The sequence below is a fragment of the Gobio gobio genome, assembly GCF_949357685.1.
Source record: "Gobio gobio genome assembly, chromosome: 8".
NCBI lineage: Eukaryota > Metazoa > Chordata > Actinopteri > Cypriniformes > Gobionidae > Gobio > Gobio gobio.
This window is the reverse complement of record NC_137114.1, coordinates 24,869,936-24,897,556: the sequence shown is the minus strand read 5'-3', so window position 1 is coordinate 24,897,556 and position 27,621 is coordinate 24,869,936. Positions and strand designations below refer to the sequence as shown.

The following is a 27,621-nucleotide window of genomic DNA, read 5'->3' as shown; positions in this document are numbered from 1 at the left end:
CAAGAATGCAAGAAGCCTCAGGCATTAGCCTGTGATGTCGACTCAAGGACATGAGAGCCCAGAGTGGCATGAGCATCCAAGCTATAAAGTATTAAGAATGTGTGTGGAGAGGACCAACCTGCCGCATCACAAACACTTTGTAAGGGAGCACCCCTTGCTAACGCAGTAGAAGAGGCGACTCCCCTGGTGGAGTGAGCCCTTAATCCTATAGGTGAAGCTTGACCGCGCACCTCATAAGCAAGAGCAGTAGCATCCCTGACCCAATGTGACATTGTTTGATGGTGGCAGAACCTCTGTAACAGTTGCTCTGACTTACGCCACTGGCTAGTGCGGTGGACGTAGGCCTGAAGAGCATGGACTGGACACAGTCTATGAAGTTTCTCCTGATCCGGCGTTGTGAACGGCAGAGGGCAGAAGGTTTCAAGAGTGACAGGATGTACAGTTGACAAAGGAACCTTAGGCAGGTAGACAGGGTGGGGATGCAAAATCACTTTCACCAAACCTGGGGCAAAGTCTAAGCAGGATGGCGATATTGACAGAGCCTGCATGTCCCCAATTCTTTTCAGAAAGGTTATAGCCATAAGAAAAACCATCTTTAGAGTCAGAAGTTTGTCAGACGCTGATTCTAGAGGTTCAAAGGGGGTCTCAACCAGACCCTCGAGGGCTAAAACTAAGTCCCATGAAGGGATCTTGGCTCTTAATGGAGGCCACAACTGCCTGGCACAACAAAGTGAGCAGGCAGAAGATGCCTCCCAAGCGGCACCCCATCCACCAGGGCATGGCAAGCCAAAAGTGCGGCCACATAAACTCTGAGAGTGGAGGGGCAAGCTAATGTTTCAAAGGGGGTCTCAACCAGACCCTCGAGGACTAAAGCTAAGTCCCATGAAGGGATCTTGGTTCTAACAGGTGGCCTCAACCGCCTACCCCATGAATGAAGCGAGCGAGTAGAGGATGTCTCCCAAGCGGCACCCCATCCATCCAAGCCGAAAGAGCGGCCACATGAACCCTGAGAGTGGAGGGGCAGGTGCCTGATGACAACTTTTCTTGCAGAAAATCCAGAACTGAAGTTACCTGGCAGTTGACTGAATCTACATTGTGTCGTACACCACCTTTCAAAGACACCCCATTTATTAGCATAAACTTTCCGAGTGGAGGAAGCTCTAGCACTTAGGATGGTCTCAATAACTGCAGGCGAAAGCCCCGTGTCCCTCAGTTGGTGCCCTTCAGGGGCCAAACATGAAGGTTCCACAGGTCGGGCCTGGAATGGAATATCGTGCCCTCTGCCTGAGACAGAAGGTCCCTCCTCGCCGGAATCGCCCAAGGCGAGCCGTTGAGGAGAGACACTATCTCCGAGAACCAAACCCTGTTCGACCAACGCAGAGCTATCGATAAGAAGCAAGACCCTTGTTGGCGAACCCCGGCTAGAACTCCCAGGAGCAGAGCGACTGGAAGGAGGGCATACAGACACATTTTGGGCCATGTATGAACCATCACATCCAGACCTAGCGGGGCTGGGTGACAGAGAGAAGCAGGGACATTGCGCTGTCTGAGAAGAGGCGAAGAGGTCCACTCCCTGTGGTCAGCTCTGTAAAATCTGATCCAGATCTGCTTGACTACTTCTGGGTGGAGTTTCCACCCCCCCATCTGTAACTCTGTCTGGACAGTAAATCTGCTCCCACATTCAACCGCCCTTGAATGTACACTGCTCGAGTGACAGGAACTTGTTCTGAGCCCAGAGAAAAATCTGTCTCGCTATTCTGATAGCGTGAGCACAGACCCCCCTGGTGATTATATACAAGATATTTAGCTGTACTGTCCACCCGCACTAGGACATGACAGCCCCTCAATTGGGGGAGAAAGTATTTCAGGGCCAGAAATACAGCCGTCAACTCGAGGCAGTTGATGTGCCAACTGAGTTGATGACCCTCCCATTCCCGTTGGACTGGACGACCGCTTAAGGCCGCACCCCAGCCCGTCAGGGAAGCGTCCGTCGTTAGCAACTTGCGACGACAAGGTACGCCTAGAGTGGGACCCAAGGCAAAAACCGGGGTCTGAACCACATAGTTAGTGTACGAAGCCACATGGCGCGCCACTTTATTTGCCTGAGGATTGGCCCTAAGACCTCTGGCTTTGAGCCACAACTGAAACGGTCTTATGTGCAACAACCCCAAAGGGAAACCCGTGGATGCTGATGCCATTAGACCTAACACTCTGGTGCTGATGATCAGTAATATCTTGGTCTAGCCTGACTTTGCTCAGGGAATACTGAATGGTCTTGATTCAAGCGGGAAACCATTGTGCCCACCTTGTGACCAAAAACCGAACAAACCCTAGATAAGTCGTTCTCTGGGCAGGAGAAAGAACACTTTTCTTGGTGTTGAGTCTCAACCCTAGAGAAACTAGATGAGCTAACACACTGGGCCCTATTTTAACGATCTGAAACGCAAGTGTCAACGCGCGAAGCGCAAGTAACTTTGTGGGCGGGTCTCGGCGCTGTTGCTATTTTCCCGGCGGGATAAATGGCTCTTGCGCCCGGCGCAAATCTAAAATGGGTTGGTCTGAAGTAGCTTCATTATTCATAGGTGTGGTTTGGGCGTAACGTGAATAAACCAATCCGAGCGTCATCCAACATTCCCTTTAAAAGCAGGTGCGCAAGTTCCATTATGGATTGCTATTATTATGGCGTATTTACCAGGCGCACGCCAGGAGCGGTTCACAGCCGAGGAGACTGATGTTCTCTTAAGAGCAGTGAAAGACAGAGAAGTGAAGTTGTAATGTTGTACATTATGGTAAAGGTGATTTCACAGTCTTTTTTTTTCAGTCTTTCAGTTTTTTCAGTTTTTCAGTCGATTTTTTTTCCTGGTTCTTGACGGACAAACCAATTTGTCAGATGTCCTTATATACATATATGTCTTGCCACTATTGGGCAAACAGGTCTTATCCTTAATTATTACAATTAGCCTGAATCATTTGTAAGCTAGATTTATGCCTATTTTTCACATCTTCGTGGCACACCACAATGATTTCCGTCATCTCATGTGTTAATATTTTTTTAGTGTAACAATTTATGATTTGCAAAAATAACTGTTGCATCTGTGTAGGTTACATGAGCAAAGTGTATGCGCGTTGTGCACGCTATACATTATGGTCAAGCATGCGCCCTTAAAATAGCATAATGAACAACGCGCAACGCGCCACTGACTTTAGACTAGGTTTTTTCTGGTCAGTGGCGCAATTGTTTAATGGAACAGCAAAATAGCACCAGGGATTGTTTGCGCCGGAACACGCCTCCTTTTTTGCGCTGAACCGCCCAGGTAGCGCAAGTTCATTCACTAGTTTAGCGACGTGATTCTGTGGAGGGAAAAGCGCGCCTTGCGCGGGTGCAAAATAGGAATGACACATGCGTCGGTGTACAAAGTCAATTGCGCTGGGTGCAAGATAGGGCCCACTGTGTTGAAGCACCATCTCATGTGATTGTGCTAATTTTAGCAATCGCCTTTGTAATTCAAAATTTGAATGCCCCGGAATCCCAATGGAGCCGGTAATGCATACATACATTTTGTATACGTGCGGTTACAAGGCTAGCCAAATGGAAGACCCGAAATTGGTAAGCTTTTGCCCCCTAGAGCGAACCTCAGGAACTTCCTGTGTTGTGGCAGACTTTATATGCGAATACATGCGTCCTTCAGATCAATCGTGCCGAATCCAATCACAATGTTGAATATGCGACACGACCGTCTTCACTGTAACATCTTGACCTTGAGTACTTTAACTGCTTCACGGTTTAAGACTCGAAGATCTGAGATTGGACACCCCCCCCCCCCCTCCACCCTACTGGGGACCAGGAAGTACCTGCTGTCACTTGTTACAGTACGAACGCCAACTCCGCCTTCACGGAAGTGGAGACCACGCCGTTCAAACAAGGAGGATGACAAATAAATTAGTTTACTAATTTTGACCGTGCTTAACACCCATGCAGAAACGCCTGGCAGAAGTTCACACGCTGCCTGAGACTCTGAGAGTGACAATTTTAACACTTCCTGTTGAGGGGATGTTAGACGTTCTATGTCCTGGATGATAGCAGGATTTAAACACTGAACGTCTAACATTTCACTGGAAACCACTGCCCCCCCCGAATCACCAGAGGCGGCGGGGATGGAGTAGTTTTGAGGATAACGGGGTGGGGCGAGCAAATGTTTGACACGCCCTGTCCCGTGGGGGCAGACTGGGCACCAGACCACCGGACTTCTTATATTGATGACAGTCCCGAGGTCTGCCCTGGGAGGTTGTTGAGGATGACGAGCCGGTCTCCAGTCTTTACGAGGGAGAGCGCGACTCGCCACACTCTGCTTATTACCCCCCTAAATCTTGAAGGACTGAAGAGAGGTTGTGTGGCTGATAGCCCCTCCCCTTGAGTGCATTGAGGAAGAAACTGAGTGAACACTTCATGTTTCTTCCACTCCTTTAAATCTGGCCACTACAGAGTTAACTGAGTCACCAAATGAACCACTCAAATCCTTCAGAAGGTCAGCCTGATATGCTTGCAAGACAGCCATAGTGTGCGCAGCACCAGCCTGTCCCTTTATATTTATTATTCTTATATAAATCATATACAATATATATTCCATATAAAATAATATATTATATATATATATTCCATATAAAATAATATACAATATATAATTCATATATATAAGCTTTGCCCATGACAGCCGACGTTTATTTTCTACATGGCTTTATGGGGAGGTATGTCTCTTTAATGAAAATGCTGACCCAGGCGAGAGATAGCTCGTGAGCGTCTCCCACCTGGGGTATTCTCACATATCCACGCGATTTCGCACCCATGATAGTCAAAAATGTCGAAGTCAAGGGTACAAAAACACGTGAAGTAAATGCTTTCTAGACAGAAACCTCAAGCTCACTGCGTTCGGGGATCTCTCATTCACGGTACCAGAAAAACTGCCCTGGCCACCGCGCGAACAACCACCTCGATAAATTCCTCGTATGGATTCACCATCATGTGAGGAAAGATCGCAGGCGGCTGCTCGAGGTCCGCGGACCCAGAGATTCATCATCATTCCCCGCGCGAGCCGAAGAAACGCCGGAGCGCGCTTCGGGATCACGCGGGGAAACATGCATTTGGTGAGCGAGCAAGCGAAAGGGACGGACCCGTCTCTTGCTCGTCAACAAACCCATTCGAGAGCTCCGAAAACTGGTGCGGACTGAAAGTAGCCAAGACGAGCATAAAGCATTCTAACTGTAAAGGCTTGCAATGCTCGCACTCGTCTGACTCAATGCAGCGACCGCATGCTCTTCCCCAAACACACACAGCAATACGTGCACATCCAGTTCTATTTGAAAGAGAACATGGATATACAGCGTTTTACTCTGCTGACTCGTTTCCAACTGATTAGATTTAACTAGAACTCTTTCCACTAATGTTTCTTTGTAACAGAGATGAGAAAGAGAGAGAAAAATCTGCACACTGCCATGTTGAAAACTAACTCCTAACAAAGATCTCAAGTTGAGTCTTGAAAGAGAGAGAGAGAATTATTTTTATTTTTTTTCAGAGACTTTGTAACACACCATAACACAGAGTTGGTCTGAAAACAAAAAGACCTGGTTTGCTCCAGCTGAAGCTCATCTATTTATAGCCTCGTGCAGCAGGTGCGCCTATGACGTCACCGGCTGAGGCTATAAATACCTCCGGGTCAATTTCATTGACGTGTTTTCACACTATTTTCACAGCTGGTTATGTCAAAGACATTTCCCATTTGCATAAGCTTATGCAGCATTGAGTGTAGCTTTTGAAAGGGAACACCAGTAATTTTAGTGTAATTCAAAACATTAAGTTTATTTGAAGTGCCTGTTGATCATTGTTCGAGTATTCCCTCAGCTGTAAATGTACACTGGGGCCCTCTGCTTCTGTTTAATGAGATCTGGGTCTGAAAAACACAGCGGAAAGAGGGGAAATGATGGATGATGTCATGGTTGCTTATAGGCTGTGAGATTTTGCAATGAGGGGTTGAATTTTCACCACACATCTCAAAGAGTTATGGTGCTCAAATGCAAGCACAACCGAGGGTGTTACCCTCATAAAACAGCTTAAACAGTGCGTGAAAAACTGTAAAGCGAGACCATTTCAAGGTATGTATATTACATGTTATTTCTGACAAGACTACTGGGCTGCTTACTGGAATGTCGCCTTTCATAACAAGTTTGCAGAGGATTACTATGAATTCTTGGGAGAAAGAGCATGCACAGGAGTAAAGTCCTGCTGTGTTTCAAAGTAGTAATTGTCACTGACACAAATGATGGTTACATGACATGTAATTAAGCGTCAAATGAATGATGACTAGCTTTAGGAAGAGCCTGCCTTACAAAAACAGATCTGTAGAAGGTACAACGTTGAAATATCCACACATCCATCAATCAACCTGACAGCAAAATCAACAAGAAAATCAAGGCCAAGAAATTCACATAACAATGTGAACACCATCAAATACAAAAAAGTGATCAAGATGAAAACGATAAGAACAATGAAGGAAGAAGGAAGTTGTTTTGACTACTAATGAGCGCCTTCCTGGGATATATGTCAATTTTCTTGGAACTGCAGAATTCCTGAGTGTGAATGATGAAGGCTGACAGGATTACAAACATAATCATTTCTCAGTCAGAAATAATGGATAGATAGACAGATGTAAAATAATAATGCCTGAGGGCAAACTCAGGAAAAGTAACAGAGCGAGTTACACTGCACTGGCTCGGAATGAGATACAAGATCCTAAACGCAGCAAAAAAGAAAACAGACGCCGTAATTTCCAGAGGCAAGGGTACCGATACATAAAGTTTGCACAAACATCATTTGGGCTGAATCTGAATTATGAGCTGTTGGAGGTTTTGGATCACAATGAATAACAACCCCTGAAGTTCAATACGTATTTTTGTATGTCTGGGAATCCCCTACAATTCATTTTAAGTGGTTTTATTTGGCATGCATGACTAACGTCTATCATAATATTCATCGTACTGGTGATAAAATACATGTTTGATATTACACACATGTTCCATGTGAAGCTGATGCTGACTGGCCAAAACTGACTCATTTAAAGTCAACATGCAATGGCGCAACCAATGGGAAGTATTTCGGAGAGAAACTGCAAATTAAACAAGAAATAGAGGTGGGACATTGTCTAAGAGATTGTCTCCATCTAAAATGGACTGGATCAGGAAAAGGGGCCATTATAGACCTATTTTGTGTTTGTAAACAGACATGATGTGTTTTGTGGGCGGAGCCTACCTGGTGGCAGAAAATGACAGTTTTGCAATAGCAGTAGCACAAAGGTAATTTTTTTTCCTCACATTTCCGGGTTTATATTTCACAATACTAATACAAAATATCAGAATTGAAAGATACAAACTCGACATTCTGTCTTTTTCCCCTCAGAATTGCAAGTTTATTTCCCTCAATTCAGATTTTTTTCCTCACAGAATTGTGTTTTACAGAATTGTGAGATAGGCCTAAAAATGTTATGTTTAAATGTTACCTATATAAAACGTTATAGGTTTAAATATTAATTCATGCTGTAACTGTAAAGCAATTGTAACTGCACATGTGAATATTATGTAGATCTATTGTTTACATCTGTTTTTCTGCCACCACAATGCGTGTGAAACCTAGTGGCATGTGAAAAACAAAGAGGATAAGAAGAATTTAGGGGTTTAAAAGGACGGAGTATATAAGACAAAGAGAAAAATAAAAAATAGAGGGATAAGATACAAAGTATGCGCTGCAGAGTACAAAAAAGCCCTCACGGCATCCACTTCAAAGTGACCCCAGAGGGCTCGGGCGGGCCAGATGTGGTCCCGTGAGCCAAGCCTCATCCATCTTACATTCCATGAAACCCCCTGCAGCAGGACAACTAGTCTATATTTAGTTCTTCCCTTAGGACTCGCTCAACCCGCTGGAATATGTTCCATCTATTTCCTGCATTATCCACCATGTTTCAGCTTTTTTTCAGGTCTGTTGTTTTATACGCCTGTTGGTATTCTGACAGAAGGTCTGTTTGGGCTATCAGGCTGCGGACCATCCATCTTCCAAGCTGAGTTGGTGGTATTTTTTTGAAGTTGACATCTAGAGAATGTCAAAGAAATGCAGCTAGCATGACGCAGGGTCTTGGTTGTGTTATGACAGAAACAGCCTTGGTGAAATGGACAGTTAAGCAGCGGGAGAAAAGGAGGAATATGTCACTGTCACAGGTGATGATACGGGCTAGACTTGACTGATTTTGCGTATATGTTTAATTTGGAGTCTGTGCATGCATTAAATGTATAAGCGGACGGTATATCGGCTTAATACGGCATCTTTTGCACAAGCATGTGCCTGTTTTCTGAAAAGGAAACAAAAGAAGCAGGGTTGAGTACTCCAGGAAATGAAAGATAACTTAAAAAGGAAGGATAATGTAGGATCAAACCTATTCCCGAATTAGTCCTGCTTTTAGAGGAAACACAGGGAGTTGAATAAGCACCTCATGTTGCTGCTTTTGAAAGTGCTGTATATGTTAAAACCCGCTTTGAGAGCTGTTCAGCTTCTAGGCTCTTTGCCAGAATGCCTCTCAAGGCTAGTGGTGGTGAAAGGTCCATGCATCACTGAAAAGATGTGTACGTGGTTTAAATGTATGTGCATTTCATGCACAGGTTCCACTTGTATAAGTCTGGCCATCAGGAAGTGCAAAAAAATGGGCACTGTGCCCAAGGGGTCAAAGTTTTGCCAGTTAGCATGGTCCAGTGTGCTTCATCTGGGCCCAAAAGAATCTTTCTCTATCGACAGTGATTAAATGTTTTCATTAAAGCTTTTAATGTTGTTTGTATGTCTATGCATTGTTTTTGATATGCTTTCAGACAAACCATGAGCAAATTCATAAGTCAACACCATTGCTGAGTATTTTTTACTTAAAACTGCAGTGAACCCAAGACGTGGTTTCTTGCACCACAAACGACCTTGTATCCAATCACATCAACGTGTGGGCGGGCTTTAGCAAATCATTAACTATGACCGCTCTGAAGCAGGGGAGTCTCAAGTGAAGCCAGGTTATCCCAGTATATTTTTCTGTTGATATGAAAAATAGGGTACATTTAGCAATATAGCAGGTGGATTATGTATGATGTATATTATGAAGAAATATGCCTTTCTCCACTGACATTCTATGATGTTTAAAGCGTAAGGATCCTGATTTTTAGAGGACAGACTGAGATGATCGAACGGGAACATGGTTTGTGTAACATTGGCAACATGTGTCCGATGTTGTAAAGAGCGTTTCAATACCATTGTGCAGCGTTTACTACAGTAACTTCAGTAAAAGTTGAGTGAGTGGGTCTCTGAGCTGGTGTGAGTGAGGGGAGGCGGGGCTAATTTGCATATTCATGAATCTGCATATATTAACTTAATGAAGCAAGGGTGTTGAGTTACATTCAAGCTATTTTAAGGCATGAAGACTTTTCATGTGAAAAAAACATTTAAATATGTAATTTTTGATGATCAAAGATGAGTTTTAAGAGATATAATTATTGACTACAGGGGAACATAAATTAGATACCATTATAAATATGAAACATACATAAATATGCAGTGTGCAGTATATTAGATTAATAAAAATTATAAAGATATGTCTTTACAACTAAACAAATGGAATTGTAAGATCAATCCTCAATGACAGCCAGATGAACCTTTAGGGGAATCACAGGTCATTGGATGGTGTTTACATAAAGCATTCTCTTTTCTGTCACAGGAAATGTAAACTCGCACACTGACGGCATACATGATGCTATATTTACAAACCCTGATGAGCAAATGTTTTGAGAATCTTTGAGAAGGAAGTTATGATTGATTTTAAGGAGAATATGTGAGGTCACATGTCTAAAGAATGTTGATACTGTTACTATAATGTATACATTAGAGAGTCGGTTTAAAATGGATCCCAAAATGCTCTAGTAACTAGTATATAATTTCTTGTTAAATAAATAGTTCACTCAAAAATGAAAAATCAGTAATTTACTTACCCTCATGTTGTTCCAAGCAGACATTCTGCTAATCTTCAACAGAACAAATAAAAATACAGGTTTGGAACAGCATGAGGGTGAGTAAATGATTGCACAATTTTCATTTTGAGGAGAAATATACCTTAAAGTCAGACACTGAAAAGTTAAACTCCCAGCTCCCATGCAGATTCACAAGGAATTAAAAGAGTCCCACAAAAGTGAGAGGAAAAGAAAAAGAAGAAAATCTCACAGCATTGACCTCTCAACCCAGCCGTATTTTGACACTTTGCAGGGTCCCTCCTCACCCAACGTCCCAAACTGAGACTTAACCTCTGCTGGAGCAGAACAAATCCTGGCCTCCTGAGTTGCACTTGGCCCCGTAATCTATCTTCATCCTATTGAGCCGCTTAGCTCTCCTCTCCTGCCCCAACAGAGGACCCCGCAGGGAGTTAGAGAGCCGGCGTGGACCCTCCACACAGATGGATGGAGAAGACTCAGCTTCCCATCGCTCACCAGCACCTCCAAACTTTTACAACAATAGATTGAGGGTGAGGAATGGGTTAGAGGCAGTAGGGAAGCATTTTGCCAAAGCATTTGTGAGTTCACACAAATGTTTATCAATTCTAAGCCAGCCAACAACACATAATTAAGCAAATTAAAGAAATAGTTCCCCTAAAAATTAAAACAACATTGGACCCCACTGACTTTCAGTGTATCGAAAAAAGAAAAATCTCAGAAGCAATAAAGTCACTAGGGTTTTGGAACGAAATGAGGGTGAGTAAATGATGACAATTAAAATGTTGGGGTGAACTCTCACTTTAAAATTATGAAAAAAAGTCTGTCAGCCAATTTCTTTTGTTCCTCTTTGAATAAAAGTGTCTGTTAAATGTATACACGTAAATGTAATGTAAAATATGGCTAAGCCTCCACAGTGGGTTCTTTACAGTATGGAAGTTATATTAAAACAGGGGCTTACAACATCTTAAATAAACGCTGGTTCCAAGTTAACAAGCATCCTGAGCCGTATGTTTTCTTTAAAAGATTTTATGATGGCGTCAACTGTATGGTGTGGTGTAGTAGTGACGTGATTGACTGAAACAACCTCTTTCACAGTGGTTGATGTTATTGCACTAATAAATAGATGGGCTATATTGGCCCGGATCCTTGTGAGTCATATTTATGACGTACAGCTTCCTTGTAACACTGAATGTATCAACATAAACATTCTCTCAGTGTTGATTCATGAACAGTTTCAAAGTAGCTGATATGTATTTCACCAGACAGGCTAGCTTTCCAATAACTGCTGTGGAAAAAAAAATATCAAAAGCTGAAGCTGCCAACCAAACTTTAGCCAGAAATAATACAAGTCTGTGTTTGTGTACGTCACAGTGAGCTTGAGAGTAGAGAGAAGTTAAGATGGAGACTAGGGCTGTGAGTCTTTCAGAATTGAATTGATTTGAGGATGCAGACTGAATTTAAATTAAATTTTAATTAATTGAAGTAGACAGAAGCTTGATTGATAAATTAAAAATCAGTGCAATTCCTTGCCAGAACAGAAAAACGTTCACAAAATTCTGAATTATTATACAATCATGTCGTTATCTTTTTAACCACTTAAACTCTGTGGACCCTGTACAGGGCACAGTCCTTCTGTCCCCCAATTTTAGAATTTTTGGCTATAAATTCATTTTTGAAAGTTAAGGTAAGTCTGATCCATTTGTATGTCTTACATACAACATGATATTCAAAATTATTTGTTCCACTGTTTTCTGGAATCTAGTGGAAACAGCCCAAACTGTCTGCAGGGTGCTAGAGCACACAGGCCCTGAGTTTTCAAAACTGAATTTATAACCAAAAAATCTAAAAGTTTCTTTTTTTTTGGGGGGGGGGGGGGGGGGGTTATTACAGCTTAGACAACATATACTTACATTTTTATCACTTTTAGCAGTGGTTTATGAAACTTCAATGGGTTTCCTTTAAAATGACACCAAAATTGTGTGTTTAGACCACTGTATGTGGGTATGGGAAGCTTTTCAATTTGGGTAGGCCAAATCCAGGCGGAAATCCCAAAAATGGTCCCAGAGTTTAAGAGGTTAATCTGAATTATATGATTAGCATATAATCAACTATTATTATTTATAAGTGTATTATTATGTATTATAATAATATAATATATTATATTATTATGTTTTATATAAAACAAATGGGTATATATTATTAATATTATTATCAATCAAATTCCAACTCACAAGTTAAAAGGGAGCCAATTTGTAAACATTTTGACCAACCCCGATAACAATGGATATTAAAACTGTAAAGTAAAAGTAATGTAGGAATGTAAAACTGTTTTTCATGACTTGGTAAAGACAACAAGAGGTGAACGAAGATAACAGGCTTGGTGAGAATCACAAATTGTGTTAATGTTAGAAGACAGTTGGTAAAATGCCAAGGGAGCTCTTTTTCAAAATTTGGATTTGTTATCTATATGAGGGTGGCCTGTATTCATTCCACTGGACTGAAGGCCTCCACATGCCTCTGGAGCTTTTGACCTGCTAATCTTCTCCAAGAACCTCAAGACTTCATTTTGTCAGAGTGCACAAAGCCAAATCATTCTATTACCCCCTCCAATCCAATTACCCTCTTCAAATCTCTCTCTCTCCAGCACTCTCACACACTCTAATAAATGCGTTCACCTCCCAGATCCCCATGCCAGAGGTTTTTAGCAGGGTTCCCATAAACGGACTACAGAACGTACCAGTGCTGCTTCAGCTATGCGGAGATTAAACAAACACATCTGGCCCAGTTCTCCAGCCGGACGGAAAAGGACCGAATTCCCACAGATATTGTGCTCATTTAAACCCACTGTTGCTCATCGGATATTGTTTTGGGAACAATGCAAGGGAGTGCGTGCCTTTGAAATGAAAAATATTCATGATGAGCTTAAAGGAAGAGCTGGCGATTGCTTGTTTTCTCTGTCTTTGCTAGGCAAGGGTGGCTTGAGACAAAAGTCCGCAAAGTCCACCATAAATTGCGGTTGACTAAGACAGCTGTAAATCATCTGCGGTGATCGTCCGTGAAGAGTCTTATTTTTCATCCTTTGCCTGTCGAATTTGTTTCCAGAATGATAGAACATTCCTTTCAGTATCTTTCACACGAGCCCCAAACTCGTAAATCGCTCAGTTGTCAGATCTCTCTGTGCTTGCTCTAAACAGCAGGACACGTACAGGCCTCTGAAATCTCTGCTTGAGAATGCCTTGTCCAGTTACAAACAAACGGGATACCAGGCACGTACAACTGGAAACCAAGCCCTTACCTTCACAACAGACAAGCTGCATACTTTAAATATCTTATATGTTACAAACAAGAGAACTCGACCAATCAAAACTGAAAAACGTATTGGAATAACTATCAGAAATAGGGGTTTACAAATCAAGGTTAAACTAAGCTACACTGGTCTAGAATCCAAACAAGATGTGATGGCCTTAAATGCCCCATTAAAAGACTTCCTTTGGTGTCGCTCTGAATTCATTAATTCAATTCCCCAGACTAAGGGGGAATCCTGTTTGGATTAGTGAGGGGAAAATCTATTTAACTCAGTCTCACTAATGCCAAAAAGCAATTAGAAGTGCAATCCTAGGTCATCAAACCTCAACCCCAAAAACTTCTTGGAATGAACGTGTGCCCTGGTCACTGACACGCAGTGTCTTCATTACAAAACACTTCACAGAGCAAAGCTAAGCAACTGATCACATGGTTTACATACAGATCAACTCTTCTCAGTTGAAGCCAAATCAGATAAAAAAAAATCTACAATCATTATGACAACCACTAACCACAAACGCTTTTTTTTTTTAATGGTTTGCTCTGTTCTGCTAAATTAGATTTAATATTTTACTACATAACCTATAGACATTCAAATATTTTTAAGTGTAACTTTTTTTGAAGTGACTAAATACTTTGAGGACACTGTTAAGGAAAACAATTCAATATAACACAAACGAAAATCAAGCAGAGTAAGTTCAAATGCTCACCTCTGTCTTTTTACCATGTGATCTCCCCAGAGAGGAAGTGGCTCCCACAAGTCTCTCTTGGCCGTGCCGTTCCCTTGTGTCGGATCTTCTGGCCATGTTGTTCCAGTTGAGGGACTGGTTCACCCCCACAGCTCCGCTCTGCAACGACAGCACAACAACTTTTAGCATGGGACGGGACACACTTTGTCTGGAACAGATGACCTCTGGAAATGACTATGAGAAGAAGAGAGAAGCCGCATTTTAAAGAGCCCAAAGACTATTGAAAATGGAAGAACTTGAGAGAAAAATTTTGACCTTGTTCCAGAACAGCATGCAAATGGAAATCTCGTCTCTCATTAAAAACCAGGAATGGTTGTTGTGAGGGCTCTGAAACCCATCATGTCATTCTGCTAACCACCCCTAATGGACATAGTGATATAAACAGAACAACAGACCCCAAGCACAAGACATCGTTGTCTTGAGGAACCAAAAGGCACTTTTGTCTCGCTGTGAACCCTTGCTACAGGGTAGTTATGTCGCAAGCTTGCATGAGTTTTTTTTTTTTTAAACTTGCATTGAATGTTCCCCATGGCAAGCTCCCAAGACAATGGACCTCTGTGTCGGTGTCACCAGTCTGGTCTACTCTCTGCCCGCATGCAGCACATTCTATGTAACCCATGTCACAGGCAGACGCCATGCACTGGCACATCACGCAATATCAGACAACATACTATTTCGACTGAATTCTTATCAGTTACCTACAAGTGTGAACCAATCAACTAATCTCGGATAGAACAGAATAGAATAGAATAGAATAGAATAGAATAGAATAGAATAGAATAGAATAGAATAGAATAGAATAGAATAGAATAGAATAGAATAGAATAGAATAGAATAGAGAGTCAGAACCGATTGTGAGTCAGATAAAATCCAGATGATGAAAAGATTCTGCCTGTTTAAAGGTACCTAAAGCAACATATTTACCAAGAAATACCCATTAGTCAACAAACTATTTACATTCTATTTGACAAGAAAAAAATAAGAGTGACCTGCAGGAATGCTCTGTCATTAGCGGTTTGTCTCCGGGTGGTGTTGGGTGTGTCGGAGGGGGAGGAGCCAGCACTGAGCGCTTCCTCTATATCCAGATTGAGCTGATCTAATCTCTTTATTAGCTGGGTCAAAGATTCAGACCATGGAGACAGGACCTGAGGAGACTCCTGCATGTACACATAAGAGACATACTGTAGGACATCACAGAAGAATAAGCACCGAAGATAAAATTGATTAGGCAGAGTCATTACATTAGACTCGGACATTCAGTCAAGGGTCTGTTTTCTCTTGATGTACAGAGCCAAAAATAACCAACTAGATGAGCCAGCACTGATTTCAGAGCCATATCTTTTATTCTCAAAGGTTTCAGAGTCACACTGAACTATACTCTGCATGAACACACAGAACCGTGCCGACAAGTGTTTTCCCAGAGAAAAATGTTAATGCTAAGGCTTAATGGAGTTTTCAGTTGTTTTGTTTCAGTATCTACTGTCTCATGTGTTTCTCCTTAAACTCCTTTGGAGAAATACAACGGAAACAAAACAACTGTTATACTACGGTAATAATAAGACAACTGTTGACATACGGTAAGAGTACAGGTCTATAAAATTAATGTGGACAGAACACTACAGACAATTCTGACTTGGAAGAATCTGATGAGAAATGTTTGAGTTGTATTGAGATGTATTGAGATTTTTGTTTCAGTTTGATGCAGTTTGAGAAATCACTGCAATCTTTTATGTTTATTATATATACACACTGATGTGCCAAAACATTGTGGCCAGTTACAGGTGAAGTGTTGATCATCTTCTAACAAGGCCACATATTAAAGTCTGGGTAGATGAGTCCCGTTTTATTTTTTTTACATCACATGGACAGCCGTGTACCTGGGAAAGTGATGCACCAGGATGCACTGTGGGACAACAACAAGCTGGGGGAGGGAATGTGATGCTCTGGCCAATGTTCTGGTAGGAGACCCTGGGTCAGCCATTCATGTGGATGTATATTTGACACATACCACCAACATAAACATTGTTGCAGACCAGGTACACCCCAGACAGGTGTCTTGGTGCCTGATACCACAGGACACCTTCAGGGGTCTTGTAGAGTACATGCCTCTGTGGGTCGGCGCTGTTTTAGCAGCACACGGACGACCAACAGCACAAGGTGGTCATAATGTTTTGTCTCATATATATATATATATATATATATATATATATATATATATATATATATATATATATATATATATATATATATATATATATATATATATATATATTAAGAATGAATGTCAACATCATTTAATGTTACACTGGGATGGATGGATGGATGGATGGATGCATGCTGGATGGATGGACGGACGGACAGAACAATATATAGAACAAAAGACAGACAGACTGACATATAGATAGATAGACAGACAGATAGACAGATTGATAGATAGAGTGGTGCCTGTGTCTAGGCTGTGGGCACTCATATACACACATATAGTGGATGGAATTCCTGCTCTCAATTAAATTAAGTTTGTCCAATGAATTAATTTTGCATTTTGCTTCTAAAAACATGCTTGTTGTTATTTGATAGTTTTCCACTTACACTTGTAGAGCAAATAATTAAGAGTTAATGAGGTAAATTAAATCGATAAATGTGTTCACCTTACATAATAAACATTTATAAAATGAACGTAACATTATTAAGTAAAATGCACATATAAATATTATGTAACAGTAACAAATTCAAATGGTTTGTATTTACTTGAATATCTTTTGTTCATATAACTAAATTGTTATTTGTAAAAATTACTCAATATAGTTGCGTGAAATCACTTGACGCTGCTTTTTTGAGTAAATTCAACAAGTAATTTTTTTTAGTGTAGATAGATAGATAGATAGATAGATAGATAGATAGATAGATAGATAGATAGATAGATAGATAGATGATAGATAGATAGATAGATAGATAGATAGATAGATAGATAGATAGATAGATAGATGGATGGATGGATGGATGGATGGATGGATGGATGGATGGATGGATGGATGGATGGATGGATGGATGGATGGATGGATGGATGGATGGATGGATGGATGGATGGATGGATGGATGGATGGATAGATAGATAGATAGATAGATAGATAGATAGATAGATAGATAGATAGATAGATAGATAGATAGATAGATAGATAGATAGATAGATAGATAGATAGATAGATAGATAGATATTTTAGCCTCCCTTGAGCAGTAAATAGCATTGAGAGTCAAATGTTCCGTGCCACACACATTTGAACCAATACTAGAGAGCAACCCAGCTGCCTTTGTGGTCCAAACATAGCTGTATGGCATTCCTCTCCTTTCTCTCCAGCGCTACTTTCACTACTCCCCAGACACCCCTGCCAAAGAGTATAAATAGACTGTCCCGTCCAGTTCAGACACAGCCGAGGGTTCCTGGGCTATAAATTACCCTCACCTACCTCACTCACCAAGCCATAAATCAACAGGGTTGCCCCTTTACCAACAGGAAGTGGAGGGGCCAGAGGAGCAGGAAGAGGGCAAGGATGAACTGTGAGGAACATTTAACAGTAACGTTCCAGTGCAGGAGACACAGCAGGCGGAAACGCTCAAGTCTTTCTTGGGATCTGAAGCCCCAAGGCAGAGATTACGGCTCCCTCTCATCCACACACAATGATGCTATTGACAACTGTCATGGCTTGTCTCAGGCAGCAGAAATACATGGTTTGGTTGAAAAGGGGGGCAGCATACAAGGCACATAAAATCTCAAGGAATGTGGCCATGGTAAGACCCTTAACAAATTAGACTCAAGATGATGACATTCCTTCAGAGTGCGAACAAAGAGGCACAACAGAATCAGCCTTTCTAGGACAGTTTTAAATAATTCACTACAGTTCAAAAATTTGGGGTCAGTAAGATTTTTCAATGTTTTTGAAAGAAGACTCTTATGCTTTCCAAAGGGAGTAACGTATTGTAAAGTATTACTTTTAAAAGTAACTTTCCCCAACACTGCTAGTGAGAAGGCTTTCTTGCTGTCCCTCTTAAGACATTAGCGCCACTCTGTCTTGCCCTTCTGCGATGAACCATTAACCCACTTGACTTTGACAAAAGATGATGCATTTGCTGCTAATGACGCTCAAATCTTGCCTCTCATGCTGTCTTGAGTGAAAACAATTAGTGTCTTCTCAGAAATAAAAGAGGATGTTGTTTGACTAAAAAGACAATGTCACTAAGACTTTAAAGCTAAGGTCTGATTTCTGAGTTTACAGGAACACTTTAAAATAAGGTTCAACTTACATTTCCACTCAAAAGTTTGGGGTCAGTATTTTTTTTTTTTAAAGAAATTAATACTTTTACTCAGCAAGGATGCATTAAATTGATCAAAAGTGGCAGTACAGACATTTTTAATGTTACAAAAGAGTTCTATTTCATGATCTTTTGTCAAAGTCAAGAGGGTAGATTCTATTCTATTCATCAAAGAGTACTGAAAAAAAAGTATCACTGTTTCCACAAAAACGATAGAGTAGTTAATGCATTAAGTACCCTGAACTAACAATGAAGCATTTTTAAAACAATATTTATTAATAAAACTGCTATTGTTCATTCAAGTTTGTTCATGATATGAAATAATGGGTAATTTATGGAACTTGACAAAGGCGACTTGGTTTGCCGAGTTATATTGTCAATGCATTAAAGGGTTAGTTCACCCAAAAATGAAAATAATGTCATTTATTACTCACCCTCATGCCGTTCCACACCCGTAAGACCTCCGTTCATTTTCGGAACACAAATTAAGATATTTTTGTTGAAATCTGAAGGCTCAGTGAGGGAGCTCCCTCACATAGGGAGCAATAGGGAGCAAAGCATTGTGAAATTTATAAAGCGACGATAATATTTTTGGAGCGCCAAAAAAACCCCTAAATAACGACTTATATAGTGATAACCGATTTCAAAACACTGCTTCATGAAGCTTCAGAGTGTATCAAATCAGTGAGTCGAATCATGATCGAATCACGTGACTTTGGCGATCCAAACCCCTGATTCGACTCGCTGATTCGATACACTCTGAAGCTTCATGAAGCAGTGTTTTGAAATCGGTTATCACTATACAGTATAAGTCGTTTATTTAGTTTTTATTGACACACCAAAAATATTATCGTTGCTTTATAATATTAATATTGAACCACTCACATGGACTGATTTAAATATGTTTTTAGTACGTTAATGGATTTTGAGAGTGTAAATTGCTTTGCTCCCTATGGAGGCCTCACTGAGCTCTCGGATTTCAACAAAAATATCTTAATTTGTGTTCCGAAGATGAACGGAGGTCTTACGGGTGTCGAACGACATGAGGGTGAGTAATAAATGACACTATTTCCATTTTTGGGTGAACTGACCCTTTAAGTTTTCTCCTTCAACTTGCACCTCAAAAGGTGTGCGTTTGCTTTGCTGCTCTTTTGATAATTTATGCAACTTCAAAAAATGTATTAGTATAATGCACAAATTCATATTAATCTAGTATAATAAATGCTATAAAGGTACTGTACATTGTTAGTTCATGTTACGTAATACATTATAATAAGGTTGTATTAGTTAACATTAGTTGATGCATTAGTTAACATGAACTAACCATGAACAACACCTCTGTATAGCATTAGTTAATCTTTGTTAACATTAGTTAATAAAAATACAGCTGTTCATGGTTTGTTCATGTTAGTTCACAGTGCATTAACTAATGTTAACAAGATTTTAATAATGCATTAGTAAATGTTGAAATTAACATTAACAAAGATAAATAAATGCTTTATTAGTGCAGTTCATTATTAGTTCATGTTAACTAAAGTACTAATGAACCCTATTGTAAAGTGTTACCATGTCAAAAAAAAATGCCACAAAAAAAGAGAACGTGGATTTATTCACAAAAACACTGTATTGGTCTAGTGGCAGCCTTTGGAATCTATTCCAATTCCAATTCTATTCCTAATATATTGGCACAGAATTTGCGATATTCAACAACCCGGCATCGGTTACAACACCCCTTTCCGCCCTGTCAGTCGTGAGAAAATACACTTGTCATGGCAACTAGGCCGGTATGAGTCAGTCCCACCAGATCAGCTCATCATTGTTATCTTCCACGGTGGACAGAATGGCCGAGGACCATAACTGCACCGCCGCAAATTGGCCACATTGTAAATCTCAGCACTGGCCCATTGACATGGAAATGAGGAGTCAAGTGCCTGGCTTTGGCATTGCTCTGGGCTTCCTGCCATGGCCATGCCACCCACTGAGTGTGCCAGCCAGCTCCACCGAGAGAATGTAACAATATGTCATCCTTAAAGGCCACCAGCCATAATCCGTTTGTTGAACTTCAAATCCAGGTCAGATAAGTCTCTACGGAAAAGAAAATCCTCCTTCTTTTTTGTTACAGGAGCCGTTCACTGTAACTCAATGTCACGTAACTCAATGTCTTTCCTCATTAGGATATATGCACAGACGGCTAGAGATGCTGCAGTTTTCCACAATTCCATTTCATAAGCACGTGTAAACTCTACATAAATAGGTATAAATAACTCAGTAACTCACTACCAGTGCTATTGGCTACACAATATGTGTAAATGTTTGTATAGGGCGCCTCCAAATGGTGAAGAAGCAAAACGCATCTTAACCTCAAGAGTTGTGTGCTGTATTAAATAAAAAAATAAAAAATCCATATGGATTATACCAAGGAATATCATCTCTAGTTTTTGAAATATTTAAAAAATGTATTTAAATATTATTTTTTATTATTTTTACAAATATTATTAAATTATTTTTTTTCTGTATCCACTGACAGCTCATTCTGGAATTTCTTGAGAAGGTGCAAATGAGGCAAGGTCGGGGCTCACGTGAGGGGTACCACATTCTTTCACACGTTCATCTTAAATCAAGCATGAACAAAGAATGAGTAACAGGAGGGGAGAGTTTAGCATGTGCAGCACAGAGGGGTGCTGGGGCCAACAAATGAACCACGGGTCGTTCTCAGCTCACCTGCCTTAGAAAAATCATTTAACCTCTGACAATTCTGCTAACTACTGTAATTACACCATGGACACTAAGCAGTAAGCCATCACAACCCTAGATGTAATTGGTCTGTCTTGGTTTGACTTTTTTTTTTGTCCCGTAGACCTCTTTTTTTTTTTTATGAGAAGAAAAAAAATAGATTTTATATTTAAATGTATTTAATTAAAAATATATGTTTTAATTAAATCATTTTTAACACATTGTGAGTTTTACTGGCTCTTTGACGAATTGCTTTTGTTCCTCTTTTGTAAGTTGCTTTGGATAAAGGTTTTTGCTAAATGCATATATAAATGTAATTTAATTATATAATATTTAATTATTTATTTAATATATAATCATTAAAGTACAATTTATTCATAAAACTATTATTCACATTTACTGATATAAATATGAAAAAATAACATTAAAATAATAAATGTCTACAATAATACTTTTTAGTATATAGTATGTAAAAAGATACCAGTTTCTTTCATTGTATAGCAATTATTTTATATAGAATAATACAAAGCAGATTTTATAAAATCAGCCTTTCAAGAACTGCTGCACAAAATGTCCTACCACAATTTAAACTGAAAGTCATCTTGAATGTAACAATATCTATATGCATAGACGCAAAACCTAGAATAATTAAAAATTAATGCAGATTACAAAAAATTAAAAACACTGAATTACAAAAAAGCATATATATATATATATATATATATATATATAAAATGTTTAGAAATTGATCAAAAACATATAATGGCGTAAAGGAATGGCTACCTATTCTGAAAACAAACAATAGCAAAGATGTCAAACTGAATGTATATACTGAACAATGTTGACTTTGAATTTATGTAGCGATAAGAAATGAGTAAGAGAGATTTTATCTCTTATGATCGCCTCAAATTTACACTTTGTCCTGGTTATCTCTGGTATGAATGGTATGGGACATTTTTACAGGAGCTCTTAACCGAGCAAGATAGGGAATATGCTATTGTTTTCATACATGGCCATGTGACACCTATTTAAAGAACAATATACTTTGGATAGGGGAGGTCACAGGTTGCCAACAGTTAGGTCAGGCATGAGTTTAGGAAAAAGATACAAATCATCCATGACTGGCTCCAACTAAATGGAGCTGTAAGTAATGGAAGGCTAAGTTCACTGATAAATAGATGTTTGCTGTGAGAGGAGACAGGAAGGACATCAGACTTGGCAATCCATGAAAAAGAGGCTATGACATGCTCAGGAAAGCTTGGCTTTATGGCATGAACGGTCTATCAGCATTACAATATGTGGTGGTTAAGCTGGTGGTTCATTCACAGCTCTAGTACACTGCAGGCCTCACACCAGGCACGTGCAGAGGGGGGGGCTTTGGGTGCTCGAGCCCCTGCCCTTTTTCAAAATGAATCAAAAGTGCCCCTCTCAGACAGATATCAATGATAATATCGTGGTCAATAAAACTAAATAAATGTGATTATTATAAAATGATAATGCATACAATAGTAACAGACGGCTCGTTTTGATTGACAGCTGATTTTCCACTGTTCGGAAACGGCTCTCGAGCCAAATATGGTCCTTTCAGAGAGTGTGTGGCCTCGCGGGAAAAAAGTACACCAATATTTTTTTTCCATCCATAATCAGAGCTAATGTGTTGATTTAATTACAAAGCTATATATTATATATTTTAAAGTATTACACAATTCACCGATGCCCGTTTGTCATGTATATACACCAACCAATCATGATCTGGCAAAGCAAGTTCAAATTCCATTGGGCGATGTGAAGTGCAGCGGTAATTTTCTGTTCTTATTCATAAATCGGTTGAAAATGACACGGACAGACGAACTAACGTTTGTGGTAAAATTTGCTGCGGTTTGGCTCATTTTATAAATTGCATCACTGACAAAATGGATTTTAACAGACAACAAACAAATCTACACAAAACCACAGCAGCAAAAGTCGCATTAATGGTAAGTAGTGTTAAATTCACTTGTATTTATGTAGCCTATATTGATACATTGTTTACTATTTCATGAAACTATCAAAGTTAACAAAACCCAAGTGCCACCGGCTCCTAGGCTACCGGCCTATTAAAACTAGGCTGTGTGAAGTGTAGGCTGGCGAAATGGTTACGTGAAAGGACTTTATTATACTATTTTTGAATATTATGCAGCATTATGAAATAAGTCTCTTATGTTCATCAAGCCTGCATTTATTTGATGAAAAACAGCAATATTGCGAAATATATTAAAATAATGGTTTTCTATTTTAAAATAATTTAAAATATAATTTATTCCTGTGATCACAGCTGTATTTTCAGCATCATTACTCCACTCTTCAGTGTCACATGATCTTTCAGAAATCATTGTAATATGAGGATTTAATGTCAATGATGGAAACTGTGATACTCTTTTCAAGATTCTTTGATTAATAAAAGGTTAAAAAGAATACAATGTAATAATATTTCACAATATTAGGCTACTGTTTTTTCTGTATTTTTGATTAAATAAATGTAGGCTTGATGAGCATAAGGATATAAACATATATATATATATATAATGTATATGTATGTATGTGTGTGTGTATATATATATGTTATATATATTTACATATATTTATATATATATTTACATATTGCCCCTTTTTTACATTTGAGCCCCTGCCCCTGACGAACTCTCTGCACGGCCCTGCCTCACACAGCAAATGTTTTAACTAATACAAATAACCAGTCATTCAAGGTTCATTCTATGTATTCAAGCATTCTATACATTACTTTGTAGAGAAAAAACGGGATCACAAGGTTAAAGATTCAAGATTTTCCTTGAGGATTGCAGTGCTTTCTCAAATTAGTATGCAAATAAATGCAAGAAAGGTTACCAGATCACAATTCGGTATGCAAATATTGTGATGTCATCTCTATCAGTTACATTTTGAATTCAGAACTTTCTAGCAAAGTCAATGGGAGATTTTTTAAATGTATCTTATTTTTTAACTTAACTTAAAAAAAAAAAAAAATCACAAAACCCAAGAATTTTTGACCAATGAATTTCCATTACTTTTCAATGATTTATCAAGTAACTGGAAAAAGAGTTTTAAAATAATGTCAATTCAGACTAGGGATGTCACGGTAGTCGGTACCAATATGACCATTCAAATTTTACGGTTCTCCGTACCAATTTCGGTACCACAGCTAAACTATTTTACTATTTTATTTAACTGTTTGATAAAAATACTAAATTAAATTAAATGAGTTTATTATTATAGTTTATTATTCATGATGGTGATCGTTATAAGTAAATAATTTATAGAAACATTTGAAGGCTAAACATTGTTTATAAAAAGATCAAGTGAAAAATACGTAACCCTCTATGCACACCTAATAATAATAATAAAATTGGGTGTTTTAAAGTAATTTTAATAATAATAATAATTATTAGTGTTATTATTATTATTATTATTACATTGCAAGACATAGCTAAATCTACTGTATAACATTAGCATAATATTATTTGTCAATTTCTTCAAGTTAAACTGAACTCTGTTGGAGTTTCTGTTGGTGTATGGCGTATGATAAGACGATATTTTTTTTTCTCAAATGAAACAGTAAAATGTTCAAGAAGTGACTCTCAGAGCAGCTCTAGAGATGAAGATGCATTCATGTCATCATACAGTTAGACGACAGAGGCTGAAACCGCCGCTCAAGGTGAGTCGTACTGGGCAGATGCCGAATGGTGCCCCCAGTGTGCGCACACAATCAATCCGTTCAAATTATGGCACTGCGCTTCTCGCCCGGTGTGCAACCTCCTTCAGTGTGCGTGGTGAATGAAATTGCGCGTCTGCGCCCCATTCACTCACACAGAGACATGCAGAACATGCAGGATTCATATTTAAATAATCTTTTTGCAGTTAGCTAGTCTGGAGCCTTGCACTAATGCTGCCTTCACGTGCTATCGGAATTATCGTAAATACGAGTTCCCAGGTAAAAATTGCACATGAACGCCTTCTGATGTCGTGTTTACCACTGGGAAGTTCGTAAATGATTTTGATACCCAAATTCCAGAGATGGGCGTGCCATAAACTTTAAACATGGTGGCTGGGAGAACTACTGCTGTGGCAGGTGTGCTTTTATTCGTTTTTCCCTCAAAACAACTAGGTCGTCTTGTCTTGACGTTAATGTAGTGCATATTTACATGCACGAGTAATCATTTGAAGCGTATTGTATGTTTGATACACAGCGAAAATAGCCTGCATTTGACTGAAATTGCAGAATCGGGGAACACTACATATGATTTCATGGGACACTACATAAGATGTTGGTTTTAATAAGATTTTCCCAATAAATAAGCAAGAATAAACCTGGTGTCCTCCATGATTCCTGTTCATTCCGACAACAAAGCACTTGAATGCAACAAGCTCGTAATCACGACTTCTAAAGTGGGAATTAAAAAACAGCGAATGAAAACAGCTGCCTATTAGTAGGTACCGTATATCCTTGGTATTACCGGTACTACAGGAATGCTGGGATCGTCTAATTCAGACCAATTCCAAGTCTTTCAGAGAGAATTGTGAACCTATTGTTTAACTCATTTAATGGAAATTATTGACTTGGAAGATCAACTCGCACACGTCAAGTGAGACATCAACTATGGCTTGTGAGCAAGCAAAGACCAAAATCACCAGATATATGCATTACTTTTCCATGACTTTTAAGATTTTATAGACTTTACAGACCTGGCAATCACAAAAACTCCCTGATATTTCCAGGTATCCATGACCATGAGAAACAATCAACAAAACGGTTTGCATTGATTAAAACATTTATCCTAAATGAATCCCACAAATTTATCATTTAGGCCTGGTTAAACAGACAGGGCTTAGATTAAACCAGTATTAGGCCTTATTATTTCAATTAGGACATTTAAGTAGCTTTTATAAACATGCCTAAGAAAAAACATTACTGGTGTGCATCTTAAGACAAAACAATAGCACTAACATATTTGCTTTCATTTAAAACAGCTCATACATGCATTTTAGTCTGGAACTATAGGCTTAAGCCTTGTCTGTCAAACGGGGCTAATAGTTTGAGAACAAACCTAAACCAAAACATTTGAGGAATATTATTACAGTGCTGAACTGATAGCATTGTAAAAATCTTTACAGACATTAAAAACCAAACCACATATCCTGCTGCTTAAAGACATTGTTAAGCTTTAACAAATCTCTAACAATCACTGCATCCTCACCTCTGTACTGCTACTCTCCTCCTCGGCCTCATAACTGCTGGTGCTGGTCGGTGGGTGGTTAGTGCTGGAACTTTCTTCTCCACTCGCTTGTCCACAGGTTCCTTTTCTCCTTTGATTCTCTAATCCACCCCTATTTCTTCTGGAGCCAGGGAGAAACTCTTTGCATTCTGGGAACACCTCATCGCCACGGCCTTCATCTTCAGAAGAGGTCTCACAAGCATCTGAGCTCTCATTGGCTTGGGCGTTCTGGATCATACCCAAAAAGCTGTCATAATCGGCAAAGGTAATGGAGCTGGGCTTGTGTTTGATGATTCGGGGTAAATCGGTCCCCTTAGAGACTGGCAAAGGAGCAGAGTATGGGTGCTCAAGGTGGGATAGTCCCAATGGAGATGATGCAAAAGAGTAAGCGGGGTCTGAAATGGATCTTACTGTCAAACTAGAGAAAGGATAAGAAGTAGACGAGGTGTTTGAGGGATCTACATCAAGGTTGTTGGTCACATCTGAGGAAGTCAAAAGACAGCTGAACTCTTCCTCACTGTCCAGTGGGAGGTCAGATTCATGAATGCCATTCATATCATGTTTTGGGATTGATATTGGAGCAGAAGTGCTTTTATGTTTGATCTGTTTCTTTGTCTTTTCTTTTGTGAGAAGATTTGAGATTTGAAGACAAGGTCCATCCTTGCTGACTAGCTCTGGTACAATTTGATTGATATTCTCTAATGAACTTTTGTTCTTCAGCTCAAGTGGTGTTTGGTCATTTATAATAGATAATGGAGAATTTGAAGTATCTTTTAATGTCAGGTTTCCATCCACGGTTGAGTCTGCCTTTGAAAGCTCTACTGAGAAAGTCATTTTGGGGGCCTCTTGCAATGTAGATGACCGCTGTCCTTCTAAAGTCATCATGGGTCGATTGTCCATGTTTTAATCTACAGTTTAGAGCTAGCCATAAGGAATATCCAAAAGTGCCTTTGTATAATGCCAAAAACTGCCATGTTCCACCATTTGGACTGAACTGGTTCCTCTGTTCAAATTAGCACTTTGTGCAAATCATCCTGAAAAGAAAGAACAGATGTTGTAATGAGTTTGCTTTAAATGTCTGCATGATTTATTTAAAGTTAAGTACATTTACTTAGCATACTTAAAGGGTTAGTTCACCCAAAAATGAAAATTAGCCCATGATTTACTCACCCTCAAGCCATCCTAGGTGTATATGTCATTCTTCT

At 39.5% G+C, this 27,621-nt stretch overlaps 1 protein-coding gene across 1 annotated transcript in view; it reads right to left on the bottom strand.

Annotated features, from left to right (window-relative positions):
* Positions 1-27,316, bottom strand: part of stard13b (StAR related lipid transfer domain containing 13b) — a gene marked incomplete at its 5' end in the record, with an annotated part of 103,798 nt that extends 76,482 nt beyond the window's left edge. The window contains 3 exons of the mRNA XM_079823723.1: positions 14,070-14,207; positions 15,098-15,265; positions 26,399-27,316. Of these exons, the coding sequence (XP_079679849.1) occupies positions 14,070-14,207; positions 15,098-15,265; positions 26,399-27,316 (1,224 nt within the window). The remainder of the gene's footprint in view (positions 1-14,069; positions 14,208-15,097; positions 15,266-26,398) is intronic.
* Positions 27,317-27,621: the final 305 nt, after the last annotated feature.